Source organism: Cherax quadricarinatus, chromosome 85 (assembly GCF_038502225.1).
Source record: "Cherax quadricarinatus isolate ZL_2023a chromosome 85, ASM3850222v1, whole genome shotgun sequence".
NCBI classification, from domain to species: Eukaryota; Metazoa; Arthropoda; class Malacostraca; order Decapoda; family Parastacidae; genus Cherax; species Cherax quadricarinatus.
Window position 1 is genome coordinate 4,312,229 of NC_091376.1, and position 16,038 is coordinate 4,328,266.

General features: G+C 38.9%; 1 protein-coding gene across 18 annotated transcripts in view; it reads right to left on the reverse strand.

Annotated features, from left to right (window-relative positions):
• The window catches only part of l(1)G0196 (inositol hexakisphosphate and diphosphoinositol-pentakisphosphate kinase), a 1,071,245-nt gene that overhangs the window by 62,720 nt on the left and 992,487 nt on the right, over positions 1-16,038 (reverse strand). For all 18 annotated transcript variants that reach the window (XM_070103279.1, XM_070103273.1, XM_070103280.1 and 15 more), the window contains one exon: positions 4,653-4,777. In XM_070103279.1, the coding sequence (XP_069959380.1) occupies positions 4,653-4,777 (125 nt within the window). The remainder of the gene's footprint in view (positions 1-4,652; positions 4,778-16,038) is intronic.

The window sequence follows — 16,038 nt, forward strand, 5'->3', positions numbered from 1 at the left end:
TATATATAGAGTAAAGGCATACGAAAAGAATATTTTTCTACAGTTATCCCCCAGTGTGACTAGAGAAAACGTAATTCTTCCGACACTGCCTACACAGCTGCTTTGTAAACAAATCTCATATTTACATCAATTTTTATTCTGTGAGTGTATGTATCATGTTTATATACTATGTAATGGGTTTCATATATAATTTTGAGGAAAATATCATAGATGGATTAATGAAAATGCCTATATTGATGTAAAATAAGATATTTAGTGTGCCCAAGAGTGATTATTATTATGTAGTACTGGCGTCACGAGTAGAGAGAGACTTAGTGATTGTTATGGGGCTATAGGACCTAACATGTATTTATAAGTAACAGTTACTCTGGAATACCTAATTATATTGAATTGATGGGGACTTTGCTCTAAATGTCAGAAGGACTGATCAACCTTATGACTGAGAGGCAGCTGGGTCAAACCTATTTTTCTCAATATAATAGGTTATACTATAGACACATAAACACACAATTTAAATAAGTAGTTTATAAAGTTGTATTTCTTTTTGTAAAAGTAAAATTAAGGTGTGGTAGAATTGTGGTAACTGGAGAAGTGTGCTTGGCAACAGTCTTTTGTTTTGGTGGGAGGAGCTTAGGTAGGCTTCTCTCTCTCCCCCTCTCACTGACTCTCTCTCTCTGTGGCTGACCTTCAACCTGGCAGGATCTCTGGGTCCTTCTCCTATCTTTTGGGGGCATCATGTGTGCTCCAGGGGTGAGTTTTTATAATTTAAGTTTTGGCCACCATACCCAGGGTGACTAAAGTGTGTCAAAACACTGGTTAGCCCAGAGTTATGTCAAGGAGAGAGAAGGAAGAGTGTTGGAACACACCATGTGGAGCACAGGATGGAGTGTGTAGATTTGTTTTGAAAATGGAGGCTGTGATTGTATATTCTGTACATATCTATTGAGAATACAGTTATATTTTTATAGTAGTAGTTTACATAACCTGTGAAGAGGGCTGGTGAAAAGGTATCAGAGACACTCAAGATGATCAGCCATGATGTAAGTATTACCCCTAGACAAATAAGGCCATTAAGTAAAAGCTACCCCACACTAGAACATGTAGTGAGAACCTTACAATCAAAGTAATAAGGGACAAACCAACGTAACGTGTACCTGCACACCAGCACAGTGTGTAAGTATATTTAGGTACAGGTACACTTAAGTATAATTATCAGAGTACATATAAAATGTGCAGTAACTTTAAAACACTTGAAATACAGTGGACCCCCGCATAACGATCACCTCCGAATGCGACCAATTATGTAAGTGTATTTATGTAAGTGTGTTTGTACGTGTATGTTTGGGGGTCTGAAATGTTCTAATCTACTTCACAATATTCCTTATGGGAACAAATTCGGTCAGTACTGGCACCTGAACATACTTCTGGATTGAAAAAATATCGTTAACCGGGGGTCCACTGTATAGCAAATTTTGGTCATAATTTGACATCGCCATATTAGCGGAATGCCGTAAGGCAAAATGCTGTAAAGCGAGGCTTTACTGTATTAACAAAAAATACATTTTATAGAGAATAACTATAGTTTTACATATAGGAAACAATGAGAAATAACTATAAAGGACTAATGAAATGGATAAATGAACATTTAATATCACTTTTACCTTCATCGAAGACTCTTGTTGGTGTATGGAAGATGCGAGGAGGGGAGAGGGAGGACAGGTTATTGTTTGGAAAGGGAATCCCCCGTCCATAAGGACTTTATGTATTAAGTCCCTATCCGGGGTTACTTCCCTTGTCTTTTACTGGCACTAATACCAGCTTGAGTCACTGGACCCTTGTTGCACAAAACATCTGTCCAGAGAGGTCTGTTTCTGGTGTCTCTTCAAGAGTTGACTAAAATGGGACAAGGCATTGTCATTGAACATTTTGCAGACATGGCTTGCAACAGCTTTGTTAGGGTGATATTTCTCCACAAAACTTTGCAACTCATTCCACTTTGCAACTCATTCTTCCTCCTCTGAAGCAATTTCCTCAGCTGCGATCTGTTGCTGTTCCAGTTGAAAGTGTTGCAGCTGTTCAGTGGTTAGCTCTTCCCTGTGGTCGTCCACCAACTTTTCCACATCCCAGCCACTCACATCCAACCTCATGGACTTTCCCTAACCCACAATAGATTCCACAACAGGGGAATGGTTGTCAAAGTCAGCCTCAAACCCTTCAAAATCCTTCTCTTGGACACATTCTGGCCACAATTGAATTCTATCATGTTTCTCGCCTTCTTTATCAAAGGGCTGGCACTTAGAACTTTCTTTGGCCCCATGGTGGCTTATTTAGCAGTAGCACTCAATAAACAAGGACAAAAAAATAGATTATTACAAAATATTTCGGATGAACGCGCAGGGTAATGCTCACTCGATAAGAAACAAAGTCAGAGTGATTCAGAATGCATGGGATGCTTTGTGTGGGCGCAGGCAGGCGGACACGTTCAGTATGGTGGACCGATGAAAACGGAGGTGATGAAAGAAAAGTGGGACAAAATTTTGACGAAAAAGTTGTTGAAAACCAAATTCGACAAAAACCAGGGCAAACGAAACCTGAGGTTCCACTGTAAGTTTATTCAGGTATACACAAATACAGCTACACAGATTATCATACATAGCAGTATATATGTTTAGATTAGGTAATGGTTAATGGAGTTTAAAGCTTATCAACAACAACAGGGTCATTAAGGCTGCATATAACCTTTTCACCACCAGACAAAATATTTTAATACCTAAAATAGAGATTAAAGTAAACTCTCAGCCTATACATGTATATACTAAGAAACAGACACCTCTCAATATACATATCCTGGCAATCTTCCTTGGACAACCAGGGTTTGTACCTTCAATGATAGTGAGGAGGTGCAGCTTAAAGAAGCTTGTAGTGTTTCCTACGCACCTAAGCTATATCATCTTTTAATAACAAGTTATCAAGCACCTGCTTTAGTCTTAAGTATACTTGGTATGTCTCAGTACTGTACAGTAATTTCCTGCTTAGTAAACATTAGCCAAGTTTAATTCACTTAGCTGCTAAGGATACATTAGGGAACAAGTTCACTAGGCAACTGCCTGTAACTCACTGAACCTCTTGTACCAATTCTCAGTACAAACTTTAAAAAACTTTTTCATTCAGTTTATCCTATGAACTTGCTTTAAAGGTTTCAGACACTGCTCAGGTACACCCTACCATTCAACTGCCTTTTTGTGTTCAATATGAGCTTTTTCCTATCAGGGAGAACTCAGTGTTTTATGTGACCACTCAACCTGCTCCTCCCTCATGGAGGAAAGTGATTCACATACATTGTGCATGGTACACAGGCTGCATTCACATGGTTTACCTTGTTCAGTGTGCTTAGTTGAACTTCTGGTAGATTTCAGTGGAAACTTACACTTACTTTATATTAAGCGTCAGTATTATTTTTTCAGGGGTTCACCTACCACTTAAAAATACATGTTTTCTGCAGACTTAAGGACTACCAGAAAAGAACTTCCACCACATCTCCATCTCAACGGCCCACTTTTCAGTTAATGGTCAATAATCATCCGGCTGTTTCTAATTTTAGTGGTGGTTCACTGTGTCTGCTAACTGCTCAACCACACACCAACTTGGAGTTATCCTCTTATGCATCACTGACAAACTGAAGGATGACTCCATTATTCATAATGTTGAACAATTATGTCATATTACCACTTAAGATCCTGAGGATGATACTACAGGTGCCAAGCAGGTAATATTTCTGTGATTACTGATGAAAATTCACAAGGATTACCTGTTATTAAGGTCTGTTCAGGAAACAGAATTGGGATGCCTGCAGGAATCCTCTTGTAAACTTCATCCTACATGGATAAAAGCCCATACATGACCTAGTCATTTGATCCTGATCTAGTGACATCCTGCACAGTCATAACATCATTACACCTCACTAGAAGGACTATTCTGCATACGGAAATGTGGTTTATTTTGATAAAACTTTCCTTGAGAAAATCACTGTCTTAAAAAAAAAAAAGCTTGCTTTAAATGTCTTAACATTACCCACAGGATATTAGTGACAGCTGCACACAGTCCATCAAAAGCAGAAAAGCCTGACTGATCAGGAACTACCTGGACGATCTTACCAAGTTCCCTCCTCAAGACAGTTTGTGAGCCAATGGTAAATTCCCTTACAGTTTAAGGGAGACTGCTGAAACTTCTTGGAACTTTTAACACATTCCTATTCACATAAAATCCTGAGTCTGCCTCAAAATCCCATTTAATCTGTCTACTTGACTGAAGAATAAGCAATCAAATACCATGATGCACTAGATATGATAGTGTAGTGTGATCCTCCTCATCATTAGAAGCTTTACAGAATTATGCAGACTCAAATATTACACTACACACAAAGATTCTCTTTTGAGTTTCACTTTACCTATTACATATTGTCTTAAATATCGGAGATAATAAGCCCTCACTAGCTCACTCTTTTTTGAAAATTCTTCAGTTGAATTACATTTGCTTTAATATAGCAGCATCAGGGAAAACCTGCACTCCTTTAAGTATTACCAAGAAAAATACCAGCAATATGCAAGGGAAATTATAAGAAGGTATCACTAAAATACAACCTCTGAACTTGCCTTTCTCTGCTTTGGGTGTGTGATCTGAGTTCAGGTTATTTTCAGTCTCCAGAGACCGAGGACGTGTCAGGGAGTCAGATGTGGAGAGAGATCGTTGATATGAAGATGCTCCATCAGACAATGATCTGCACAGTAAAATTCAAAATGATTTTGTACAAATTGATATATATGCCAACTTAAAACCAACACTGAATATATCTGTTTTGTTTATGCATATATGAGCATATACTGTATATATGAATTGTACTTACCTATAGCATAATATTTGGAATGGATATGTTGATGAGGGAAAAAGAGTGAGTGGTGCACTTAGGAGTCTGTGGAGACAAAGAACTTTGTCCTTGGAGGCAAAGAGGGGAATGTATGAGAGTATAGTTTTACCAACGCTCTTATATGGGTGTGAAGCGTGGGTGATGAATGTTGCAGCGAGGAGAAGGCTGGAGGCAGTGGAGATGTCATGTCTGAGGGCAATGTGTGGTGTGAATATAATGCAGAGAATTCGTAGTTTGGAAGTTAGGAGGAGGTGCGGGATTACCAAAACTGTTGTCCAGAGGGCTGAGGAAGGGTTGTTGAGGTGGTTCGGACATGTAGAGAGAATGGAGCGAAACAGAATGACTTCAAGAGTGTATCAGTCTGTAGTGGAAGGAAGGCGGGGTAGGGGTCGGCCTAGGAAGGGTTGGAGGGAGGGGGTAAAGGAGGTTTTGTGTGCGAGGGGCTTGGACTTCCAGCAGGCATGCGTGAGCGTGTTTGATAGGAGTGAATGGAGACAAATGGTTTTTAATACTTGACGTGCTGTTGGAGTGTGAGCAAAGTAACATTTATGAAGGGATTCAGGGAAACCGGCAGGCCGGACTTGAGTCCTGGAGATGGGAAGTACAGTGCCTGCACTCTGAAGGAGGGGTGTTAATGTTGCAGTTTAAAAACTGTAGTGTAAAGCACCCTTCTGGCAAGACAGTGATGGAGTGAATGATGGTGAAAGTTTTTCTTTTTCGGGCCACCCTGCCTTGGTGGGAATCGGCCGGTGTGATAATAAAAATAAAATGTTTGTTGTTAGTAGTTTATTCATAAACATGTACCTGTATTTACTTGCCATCTCTAGTAACCTTAGGATGAATACACAAGTAATGGCTTTTGTCAGAACCCTGCTAAGTTTTCTCAGTTCAATTTTGAATTGTAATAGTCTCAGCTTTCATGACTTTAGCAGTAAAAACTGCTCCATAGGCTTTCTCTTTAGGAAAAGAGTACATTACTATGGTCTTGCTGCAAATCTGTAGGTAAAACTTTGAACTTCTTGAATAAGTGGTCAAGGTCTACTTATTCTGATATGATCAGTATCTCAGTCATTAAGAGCTCAGTTGTGTCAAACCTTGTCTGAAGAGACATCAATTGCATAGCTCTTAGCCTATCCTGGTAGTTAAGAGGCACATAAGTTCCCCCGTCTTCTAATAACATGTTCATTTCTCGACTATGATCTACCTTGTCCATAATTACTATTGCATTTGCTTTGTCTGTTACATAAGGTTAAGTCCAGGATCTTTCCGTAATTCATGGTATAACTTAACAAATCTCTGAGGACAATTGTGTTAGAGATCTGAGCAAAGCTCAGACCTCAAACATTTCTAGTGATAAAATAGTTTTCTCTCAGTGTTTCCCTGGATAAATGTAGTCAAGAAGTAGCATACAAGAAGTATGTAAAACTAGTTGAAGCTTCTTGTTTCGTGACGTCTCTGATCAGGTAGTCAAATTCAAATTCAGTTTTATTATTTCTTTTATGCAGTACACTGCAATGCAATGCATTTCAGGCAAACTAAGTCAAATTCAAATTCAGTTTTATTATTTCTTTTATGCAGTACACTGCAATGCAATGCATTTCAGGCAAACTAATCTTAATGCTTAAAGTCTATTTAACCCCTAGAGGGTCGAGACCCTTGATCCTTAACTCCCACTCAGGGTCAAAAAAAAAAAAAAAAAAAATTCTTACCAAAATCTTAAGACTATTTTTCTGAGTGTTTTAGAAAAAAAAATTTGCAATCAATACTTACTGAGATACAGTTGGGTGGCACTTTAGCCTTCATTTACTCGTGTTGCTTTAGTATCATACATATTGTAGAATCACTGAGGAAGTGAGTGAGTGAGTGAGTCAGGTCAGTCAGGTCAATCAGGTCAGTCAGGTCGGCCGGCCAGTCAGGTCGGCCGGCGAGCCAGCCAGCCAGCCAGCCAGCCACATGCAACCACCCACATGCAAATAAGTCACTTTGACTGACTTTTTTGGGTTATCCTAGGTAATCTACACATATGTTGCTATGTTTACAGAAACCCACGCAGCCTTCCCCACCACCGACGCTAACTTCCCCACCACCCACACTGTCTTTCCCACCAACTATGCTGTCTTCTCCACCACCCACAGTAAAATAAGTCACTTTTTTTACTTTTTTGGTGGAAAGTTGATTATGGTGTGGGTTTTCATCACTATTTCTGGTATCCTGGTCATTACTTTCTGTCACAAACCCCTCAAAACCATTATATTCATCTTCATTGACACATCAAATTGTGTTAGAACTATCACTTAGGAAGGGAAGGGTCCCAAGTCGTCGGAAAGTGAGGTATTCCTTACTGCTTGGCTTGGTGACCAAGGCGCACTGAATTACCACTCCCACAATGCAATGCAGGTGCTCCGATTTTTTTCATACTGCGCACACTCACCACGCAGACCCATTCTCTCACATGTAAGCCTACCAGCTTTCTCCCATTTGATTTCAAGGTGCTAGAATTTTGGCGTACAGTGGAACCTCGGTTTTCATATGCCCTAGTCTGTATGTAAAACTATAGTTATTCTCTATAAAATGTATTTTTTGTTAATATTTCCCAGAAGAAATAATGTAAATCCAATTAATCCAGTCCAGACACCCAAAAATATTAACAAAAAATACATTTTATAGAGAATAACTATAGTTTTACATACAGACTAGGACATACGAAAACCGAGGTTCCACACTATAAGTACGGGACCGACCCTGGCTGCAAAGCCGTACATGTATAGGACCGACCCTGCAAGGGTTAAAAACTAGACATAGACAAGACACACGTACAACAATTCAGTATTTTTACTGATGAGATGTTTTGCCTGCTCAGTGGGCTGTTTCAGTCATCAATAAATATACTAAACTACTGCATGTGTCTTATTCATCTACCTGCCTGTATTGCATACCATTAATGCAAGTTATCCAGAAGTTCAACTCCCCTCATCTTATCGCCCTTCATATACAATTATAGTTGAGTGTAATTTCTAGCAAACATGCAGAAATTCTTTTTTGCCGGGTCCCTGAACATGCAAACGTTCAGGGCAGGAACAGAGACTCAGGCTCACTGTCAGTTATTCACTACATCTTGATTTCCCACAAAAGATTACATACAGACTTAATGTACTTGTTCAAGTACATAGATGAATAATTTTAATATGAAGAAGTTTAGACAGAAGATCAATAATGTAGAGTGGTGGGCAGTGTGTGGAAGACAGCACAAGCTTTGGTCAATAAGACCTTTCTTCGTATTTCATTATTTACAATATATGACAGAAATGTGAGCCGTGTATTGAAAATTTTTCCATCAGAAGAGTAAAATGTCACAATATCGTGACTGAAACAGCTCACCAAAAATTCATAATTAGGAGATGAATCTTATCAAAACATTTCTATTTTTTTTTTTTGTGTATGTGTGTACTTGCGCATGTGCATGCATGCATGTATGCGAGTGTGTCTGCATGCATGTGAATATGAAAGAAAAAATGTGAAGACAATAATAAATCTGACACACATGGGAAAATTGCAATACATACTAAGAAAAGTCAGAAATTTTATAATAAATCTCTGATAAGTAGGTTAATTCAACCACAACACAAACTCAAACTCAGGCTCACTTTCAAGCACAACCCAGATCAACTGATTTTCAATAAAAAAAATATATATTTTTCATACAAATAAAATAATGCTATAATGCTAAATCTAAATTCCTTATAAACAATTATTACTAGAATTTAATCAAATGCAATTTCAATAATGACTTTGGCGTAGTTACCTTCAACTGTAATATTGCTCAAATTATAAATATTTTTGAAAATAGCCGTTGATCTTGATCAAATACACTGTACATAATACGCTATTATAAATATTAACTACATTAAGCATTTAAAAATTATTTATGAAGAAAATTTCCATGCTTTATATAAATATGAACAATTAAATATTAAAATAACAAAAAGTGTGTGCCATGCTTGATAGGATAGGACTTTGCATAAAGGAAAAAAAGTTGCAGGTAAAACTATCAACCAACATTGAACATAATTGAAAACAAGTTGCACAGTTGCAATGACTACATTCTGAAGGATAAAATAAATATTTCTGTATCTAGTTCCATGAGCCAGTCAGGAGACACTAACAGTCAAATTTATCTGTAACCACCAGCTTCTGAACTCCATCAGTGTGGTGTCTTCTGCCTCCCATCCTCTAATGGCTCTATTTTCTATATCTTGACCTGTTTTCTGATGACACTTGCCTAACTTAACCTATGTTGAATCTGGAATGTTGTGGTCTATAGGTCATTCATAATGCCAGAGGTATGGTAACTGGCATGGGGAAAGTAGCAATCTTCATGGCTCACTGCACCAGATACGAAAATGTGTTACTGCACTTCAAAATACAGTACTGTATTCTGTAACTTGGTACTGAGGAACTCTTCATGAATCTTACCACCAGTAATTTAAATCAGGGGGGCATTTGTTGATGCTTTAGCACTTGTGCGTGGAAACCCTGTCAATTATCGTCCTTCTTTAACCCTTTGACTGTCACAAGCCCATTTCTGAAACTGTCATTCTATGTTGCAAAATTTTTGGAAAAACAAAAATTATTTTTATTTTTATGAAATGATAGAGAATTTTTTCCCGATGGTAATGACACCAAAAGTACAAAATTTGATCAAAAACTTACGGAATTACGCTCTCGCAAAGTTAGCAATCTCGGCGATATATACGCATCGGCAATTTCACCGACTTTGAGCCCTATTTTCTGCCAATTCCATTGTTCCAGTCGACCAAACTCTTAGCTATTTCTTTAGAACTCCATTTTTTCTATCAAGTGAGTACAAGAAACTGCTCATTTACCGAGTTCAACTACTCAATAAAGTGGTCAAAAATTGGCAATTTGGCCAATTTCACACAAATTAAAAAAGATGCCAATTTCAAAATAGAGTCTAGAATAAACAATGCAGACATTCCTGGCACTAAAATAACATATCATCTGTTCATTAGTCACGTCTCCAGGCTCCTCCTATATTACTCTTGCTTTCTATTTTGATTTTTTATTCACACAAAAAAATAGAAGATTTACTGTTATGCAGACTACTGCATTATTGTAAAAATGGTATAAATAATATCAGTGCACTAGTGAAAGAATATTAGACTCCCCATTTGACATGTGGTGTGATTTGCTTACTCCTGAACATTGGTAAAAATCAAACATTTCCGGTGGTTTTCGTGAAACTAATCAAAATCATCTCTATTTCTGTAATGTGTTTTCCATTCTATCATATGAGACCAAGAAAACGAGATTACAACCATAAATGCTATACAAAAATACACCTCAAAGTCAGTGTTTTAATCCAAAACACGGTCAGAGTTTTTATTTCTCATGATGCACTGTGTGCTGCAGGATTTTTTTTATATGGTGCACACTGACCACACAGACCCATTCTTTCACATGTGGGCCTACCAGCTTTCTCCTGCTTGATTTGAAGCCGCTAGAATTACTGAGTACATATATATACGTCTGAAACACTGGCTCGTAAGATGTATATATATGGCCGAAACAGTCAAAGGGTTAAGAATTGTTGAGATTAATGAGAACTGTCAGGATGTGAAAACAGTTCTCTATTTACAGGCCCTGAGCAAAGGTATACATCCTAGGAATAGGAGGTAGATATTTCCAATTCCCTGCTAGGCAGAAAAATCCTGATTACACTCATGCCCAATCAAACTAAGCTTCACATTTGACATATAACATCCTCATATAATTTGCAGTGCAGACAAAAACATGGTTTATATTTGTAATAGTTATCTCAATGTCAAGACTTAACTTGCACTCAAGTTGCCCTGACTAGTTGTTTTGATGTGATACTTCCTTTTGGCCATACTGGTATAGGCCACATCACACCAGGACTAACACATAGACATGGCAAGAACCTGTGACTTCTGGGGTTGATAATAAATTTATATAGTATATACTACATATATTTTTTTTAGCATTTTGGCCGTTTCCCACTAAAGCAGGGTGACCCATAAAGAAAAAACTTTCATCATTCAACACTTTCACCATCACTCATACATAATCACTATCTTTGCAGAGGCACTCAGATATGACAGTTTAGATGTCTCTCCAAACTGTGTCAGCTCCTATTTTGTACATACTTGATTCTCCATAATTTAATCCCACCCCTCTCCCCAACACCCTAGCATTTACTTCTTTTACAACCCCATCCATAAATATGATAAACAATCATAGTGACGTTCAGTGGCGGCTCGTGTATAGGCACTGCGGATCTGCAGCACCCCCTATTTTCACTCGATATTATCGATAACATTCAATATAATGATTCCTTTTTTTTAATTTTTTCTTTATACTTGTACATTATATATAATCCTTTAGCTTAATGTCAACAGCCATCCCCTAGTACATGAAAAAAATTATGAAAATCCTTGTATGGAAATGTGTGCTTCACAGTTCCAGCAACTCGGGGTTTGGCTGTTGTGTGCATGTGCACATGTCCGAGATAAGACGCTGCACGCTAGGTAGAGAGCACTGTCGCTGACGCAGTGTCGACCCTGTTGCGCAAGTGTAAGGTACCTTTGATATACCTTTGAAGAGTATCGAGAGCTTCTCAACTCTCTCAGCCCGGCCATGGGCCAGGCTCATCTGGTGCTTGCCTGGTCAACCAAGCTGTTGCTGCTGGAAGCCCACTGCCCCATATCCATCACAGCCTGGTTGATCTGGCACCTGGTGAAGATACCTGTCCAATTTCCTCTTGATGGCTTCTACACTTGTCCCAGGTATGTTTGGGACCCAGGATGTTGATACAGTGTTCACTTATTGTCCCCACTGCACCCCCGCTCCTCACTGGGTTTATTTTACACTTCCTCTCATATCTCTCACTCCAGTATGTTGTTATGGCAGTGTGCAGATTTGGGACCAGGCCCTCGAGTACTTTCCAGGTATATATTATCATGTATCTCTCTCTCCTCCGCTCCAATGAGTACATGTTCAAGACTTGAAGGCATTCCCAGTAGTTTAGGTGCTTTACTGGCTCAAAGTGAGCCATACACGATCTCTATATTTGTTCCAGCTCCAATATTTCTCCTGCTTTGAACAGGGCCATCAGCAATGAGTAATATTCTAAGTGACGGAGCACTAGTGATTTGAAGAGTATCACCATCGGCATTATTTCCCTTGCTTTGAAAGTTCTCAGTACCCACCCTGTCATCTTCCTGGCTGTTGTGATCTTTGTCTTGTTATGGTCTTTAAAAGAAAGGTCAGCTGACATAGTTATTCCCAGGTCTTTTACGTGTTCCTTACGTTCTATCTGGTGACCCTCTTGAGTTTTGTATATAGTGTTCCTTTTGAGTTCTTCATTCTTTCCATACCTATGCAGCTGGAACTTATCACCACTGAACGTCATGTTGTTCTCCACTGCCCACTGGAAAACCCTACTTATGTCTTCCTGTACTTTTTCAGTGTCCTCTACTGTAGTGATGTTCATGTTTATTTTAGTGTCATCTGCAAATGATGATACAAAAGTGTGCCGGGTGTTTTTATCTATATCTGCTATGAGGATGAGAAACAGCAGAGGCACCAGGATGGTGCCTTGGGGCACTGAGCTTTTGACCTCACTGATGCTGGATCTTGCCCTGTTGACTACTACTTTTGTGTTGTGTGTGTTAGGAAACCGAAAATCATCTGCCTACCTTCCTCGTAATGCCCATGGACCTCATTTTGTGCGCTATCACTCCATGATCGCATTTGTTAAACGCCTTCACAGGCATGATCGTCCTGCTCTAAAACCATGCTGGTTCGGGTTATGCTCATTGTGCTGGTCTATGAAATTTGACCAAAGATTTTTATGATGTGATAAGTTAGGGCTAATGGTCTGTAATTTTTAGCTAGTGCTCTACTACCTCCCTTATACAAAGGAGCTATGTCTGCACTCTTTAAGGCCTCCAGTATTTCACCTAAATCTAAGCTCTTTCTCCAAAGAATGCCGAGTGTCGTGCTAATGGTACTTTACACATCTTTATAAACAGAGCATTCCATGAATCTGGTTCAGGTGCTGAGTGAGTGGGCATGTTGTCCATTTCCTTTTCGAAATCTATGGGAATTGTACTAATGTCAGTTAGTTGGTCTGCACAGTCTCCTTCTGAAGTGAAAAATATTTCTGCATTTTCTACCTTGCTGTCATTTAGTGGGTTGCTGAACACTGACTCATACTGTTCTTTTAGGATTTCACTCATTTCCTGTACATCGTCAGTATACGAGTCTCCTCTCAGTAGTGGTTCAATTCTACAGGTAGTTCTTAGCTTGGATTTTGCATAGGAATAGAAATATTTTGGGTTTCTTGCAATACCATGTATGGCCCTCTGTTCCCTTTGTTCTTCCTCTGTTAGGTATGAATCCTAAGTTTTTGCTCTAGTTCAATGATCTCATGTCTAAGCCTATCTTTCCTCTGCTGAAGCATATTTGTTTTTAAGCAATTCAGTAACCCATTTTCTTCTTCTGTACCATCTCCTACACTCTCCCTCTATATCTGATCTCCTTCTGGGTTTCCTCAATGGTACGTGCTTCATACATACCTTGTATGCTTCTCTGTTCAGCCTCTCTAGGCACTGGGGAGGATTTAGGGTGCTCAAGTCTGCTTTCCAGGATATGTCTGATAACTAGTTTTTTTTTTTTTCCAGTTAATTCTATGGTTGTTAAAATTAAACTTACTGAACATCCCGTCTCTAACGTTAGTGAAGCAGTTCCCTAACCCTAAGTTAACACTTGTTTGAACTTCTATGATGTTGTGATCAGAGTATACTGTCTTTGATTAGTTCCTCATTGTTTGTGAATATCAAATCCAAGGTATTTTCATTTCTAGTGGGATCAATTATCTGTTGGTGTAATGAGAACTTTTCACAAAGTCTCATTAGTTCCCTGGCATGTGCCTGTTGAGCCAGGGTGCTTCCTGGAGATATTTCTGGTATAATATTGTGTTGTGCCATCTTCCATTTTACATGAGGGAGATTAAAATCTCCAAGGAGTAAAATATTTGGGGTGAAATTTTCTAGCCTATCCAGATAGCTATCTAACTTCCTTAGCTGGTCTGTGAATTCCTCAGCGTTGTTGATGGTGGTGTTTCCTTGGTTTCTGATGGTAGTGTTTCTCTTTGACTCAGCGACATGTGTTGTGCTTAAAACCATGTGCCATATTCTTGAATGTGATCAAGTGTAGAATGAGATGATTATCAAGCTTATATATAAATTTTCTTTCTATATGCTTGTTTCATTTTACACAATATTAAAACAAAGGCTAAAAAATTTCTGAAGCAGCAACTCCACTAATTTTAGCTATTAGCTACCACTGGTAACATTATGCATCCCTGTCTAAGACCTGCTTTTACTAAGAAGGAGTCTCCCTCTCTCCTACACACCCTAACCTGAGCCTCACAATCCTCATAAAAACTCTTTACAGCATTTAGTAACTTGCTACCTATTCTATGCACTTGCAACATTTGTCATACTGTTCCCCTATCCACTCTATCACATGCCTTTTTTAAATCCATAAATGCAATGAAAACTTCCCTACCTCTATCTAAATACTGTTCACATATATGCTTCAATGTAAACACTTGATCTACACATCCCTTACCCATTCTAAAGCCTCTTTGCTCATCTGCAATCCTGCTCTCTGTCTTACCTCTAATTCTTTCAATAATAACCCTACCATACACTTTACCTGGTATAGTCATAATTCTTTTTTTTTTAACAAGTCAGCCGTCTCCCACCGAGGCAGGGTGACCCAAAAAGAAAGAAAATCCCCAAAAAGAAAATACTTTCATCATCATTCAACACTTTCACCTCACTCATACATAATCACTGTTTTTGCAGAGGTGCTCAGAACACAACAGTTTAGAAGCATATACGTATAAAGATACACAACATATCCCTCCAAACTGCTAATATCCCGAAACCCCTCCTTTAGAGTGCAGGCATTGTACTTCCCATTTCCAGGACTCAAGTCCGGCTATATAAAAATAACCGGTTTCCCTGAATCCCTTCACTAAATATTACCCTGCTCACACTCCAACAGATCGTCACGTCCCAAATACCATTCGTCTCCATTCACTCCTATTGGACACACTCATGCACGCCTGCTGGAAGTCCAAGCCCCTCGCCCACAAAACCTCCTTTACCCCTTCCTTCCAACCTTTTTGAGGATGACCCCTACCCCACCTTCCTTCCCCTACAGATTTAAATGCTCTCCATGTCATTCTACTTAGATCCATTCTTTCTAAATGACCAAACCACCTCAACAACCCCTCTTCAGCCCTCTGACTAATACTTTTATTAACTCCACACCTTCTCCTAATTTCCATACTCTGAATTTTCTACATAATATTTACACCACACATTACCCTTAGACAGGACATCTCCACTGCCTCCAACCGCCTCCTCGCTGCTGCATTCACAACCCAAGCTTTACACCCATATAAGAGTGTTGGTACTACTATACTTTCATACATTCCCTTCTTTGCCTCCATAGATAATGTTTTTTGTCTCCACATATACCTCAACGCACCACTCACCTTTTTTCCCTCATCAATTCTATGATTAACCTCATCCTTCATAAATCCATCCACCGACACGTCAACTCCCAAGTATCTGAAAACGTTCTCTTCTTCTTTACTCCTCCCCAATTTGATATCCAATTTTTCTTTATCTAAATCATTTGATACCCTCATCACCTTACTCTTTTCTATGTTCACTTTCAACTTTCTACCTTTACACACTCTCCCAAACTCATCCACTAACCTTTGCAATTTTTCTTTAGAATCTCCCATAAGCACAGTATCATCAGCAAAAAGCAACTGTGTCAATTCCCATTTTGTGTTTGATTCCCCATAATTTAATCCCACCCCTCTCCCAAACACCCTAGCATTTACTTCTTTTACAATCCCACCTATAAATATATTAAACAACCATGGTGACATTACATATCCCTGTCTAAGACCTACTTTTTACTGGGAAGTAGTCTCCCTCTCTTCTACACATCCTAACTTGAGCCTCACTATCCTCATAAAAACTCTT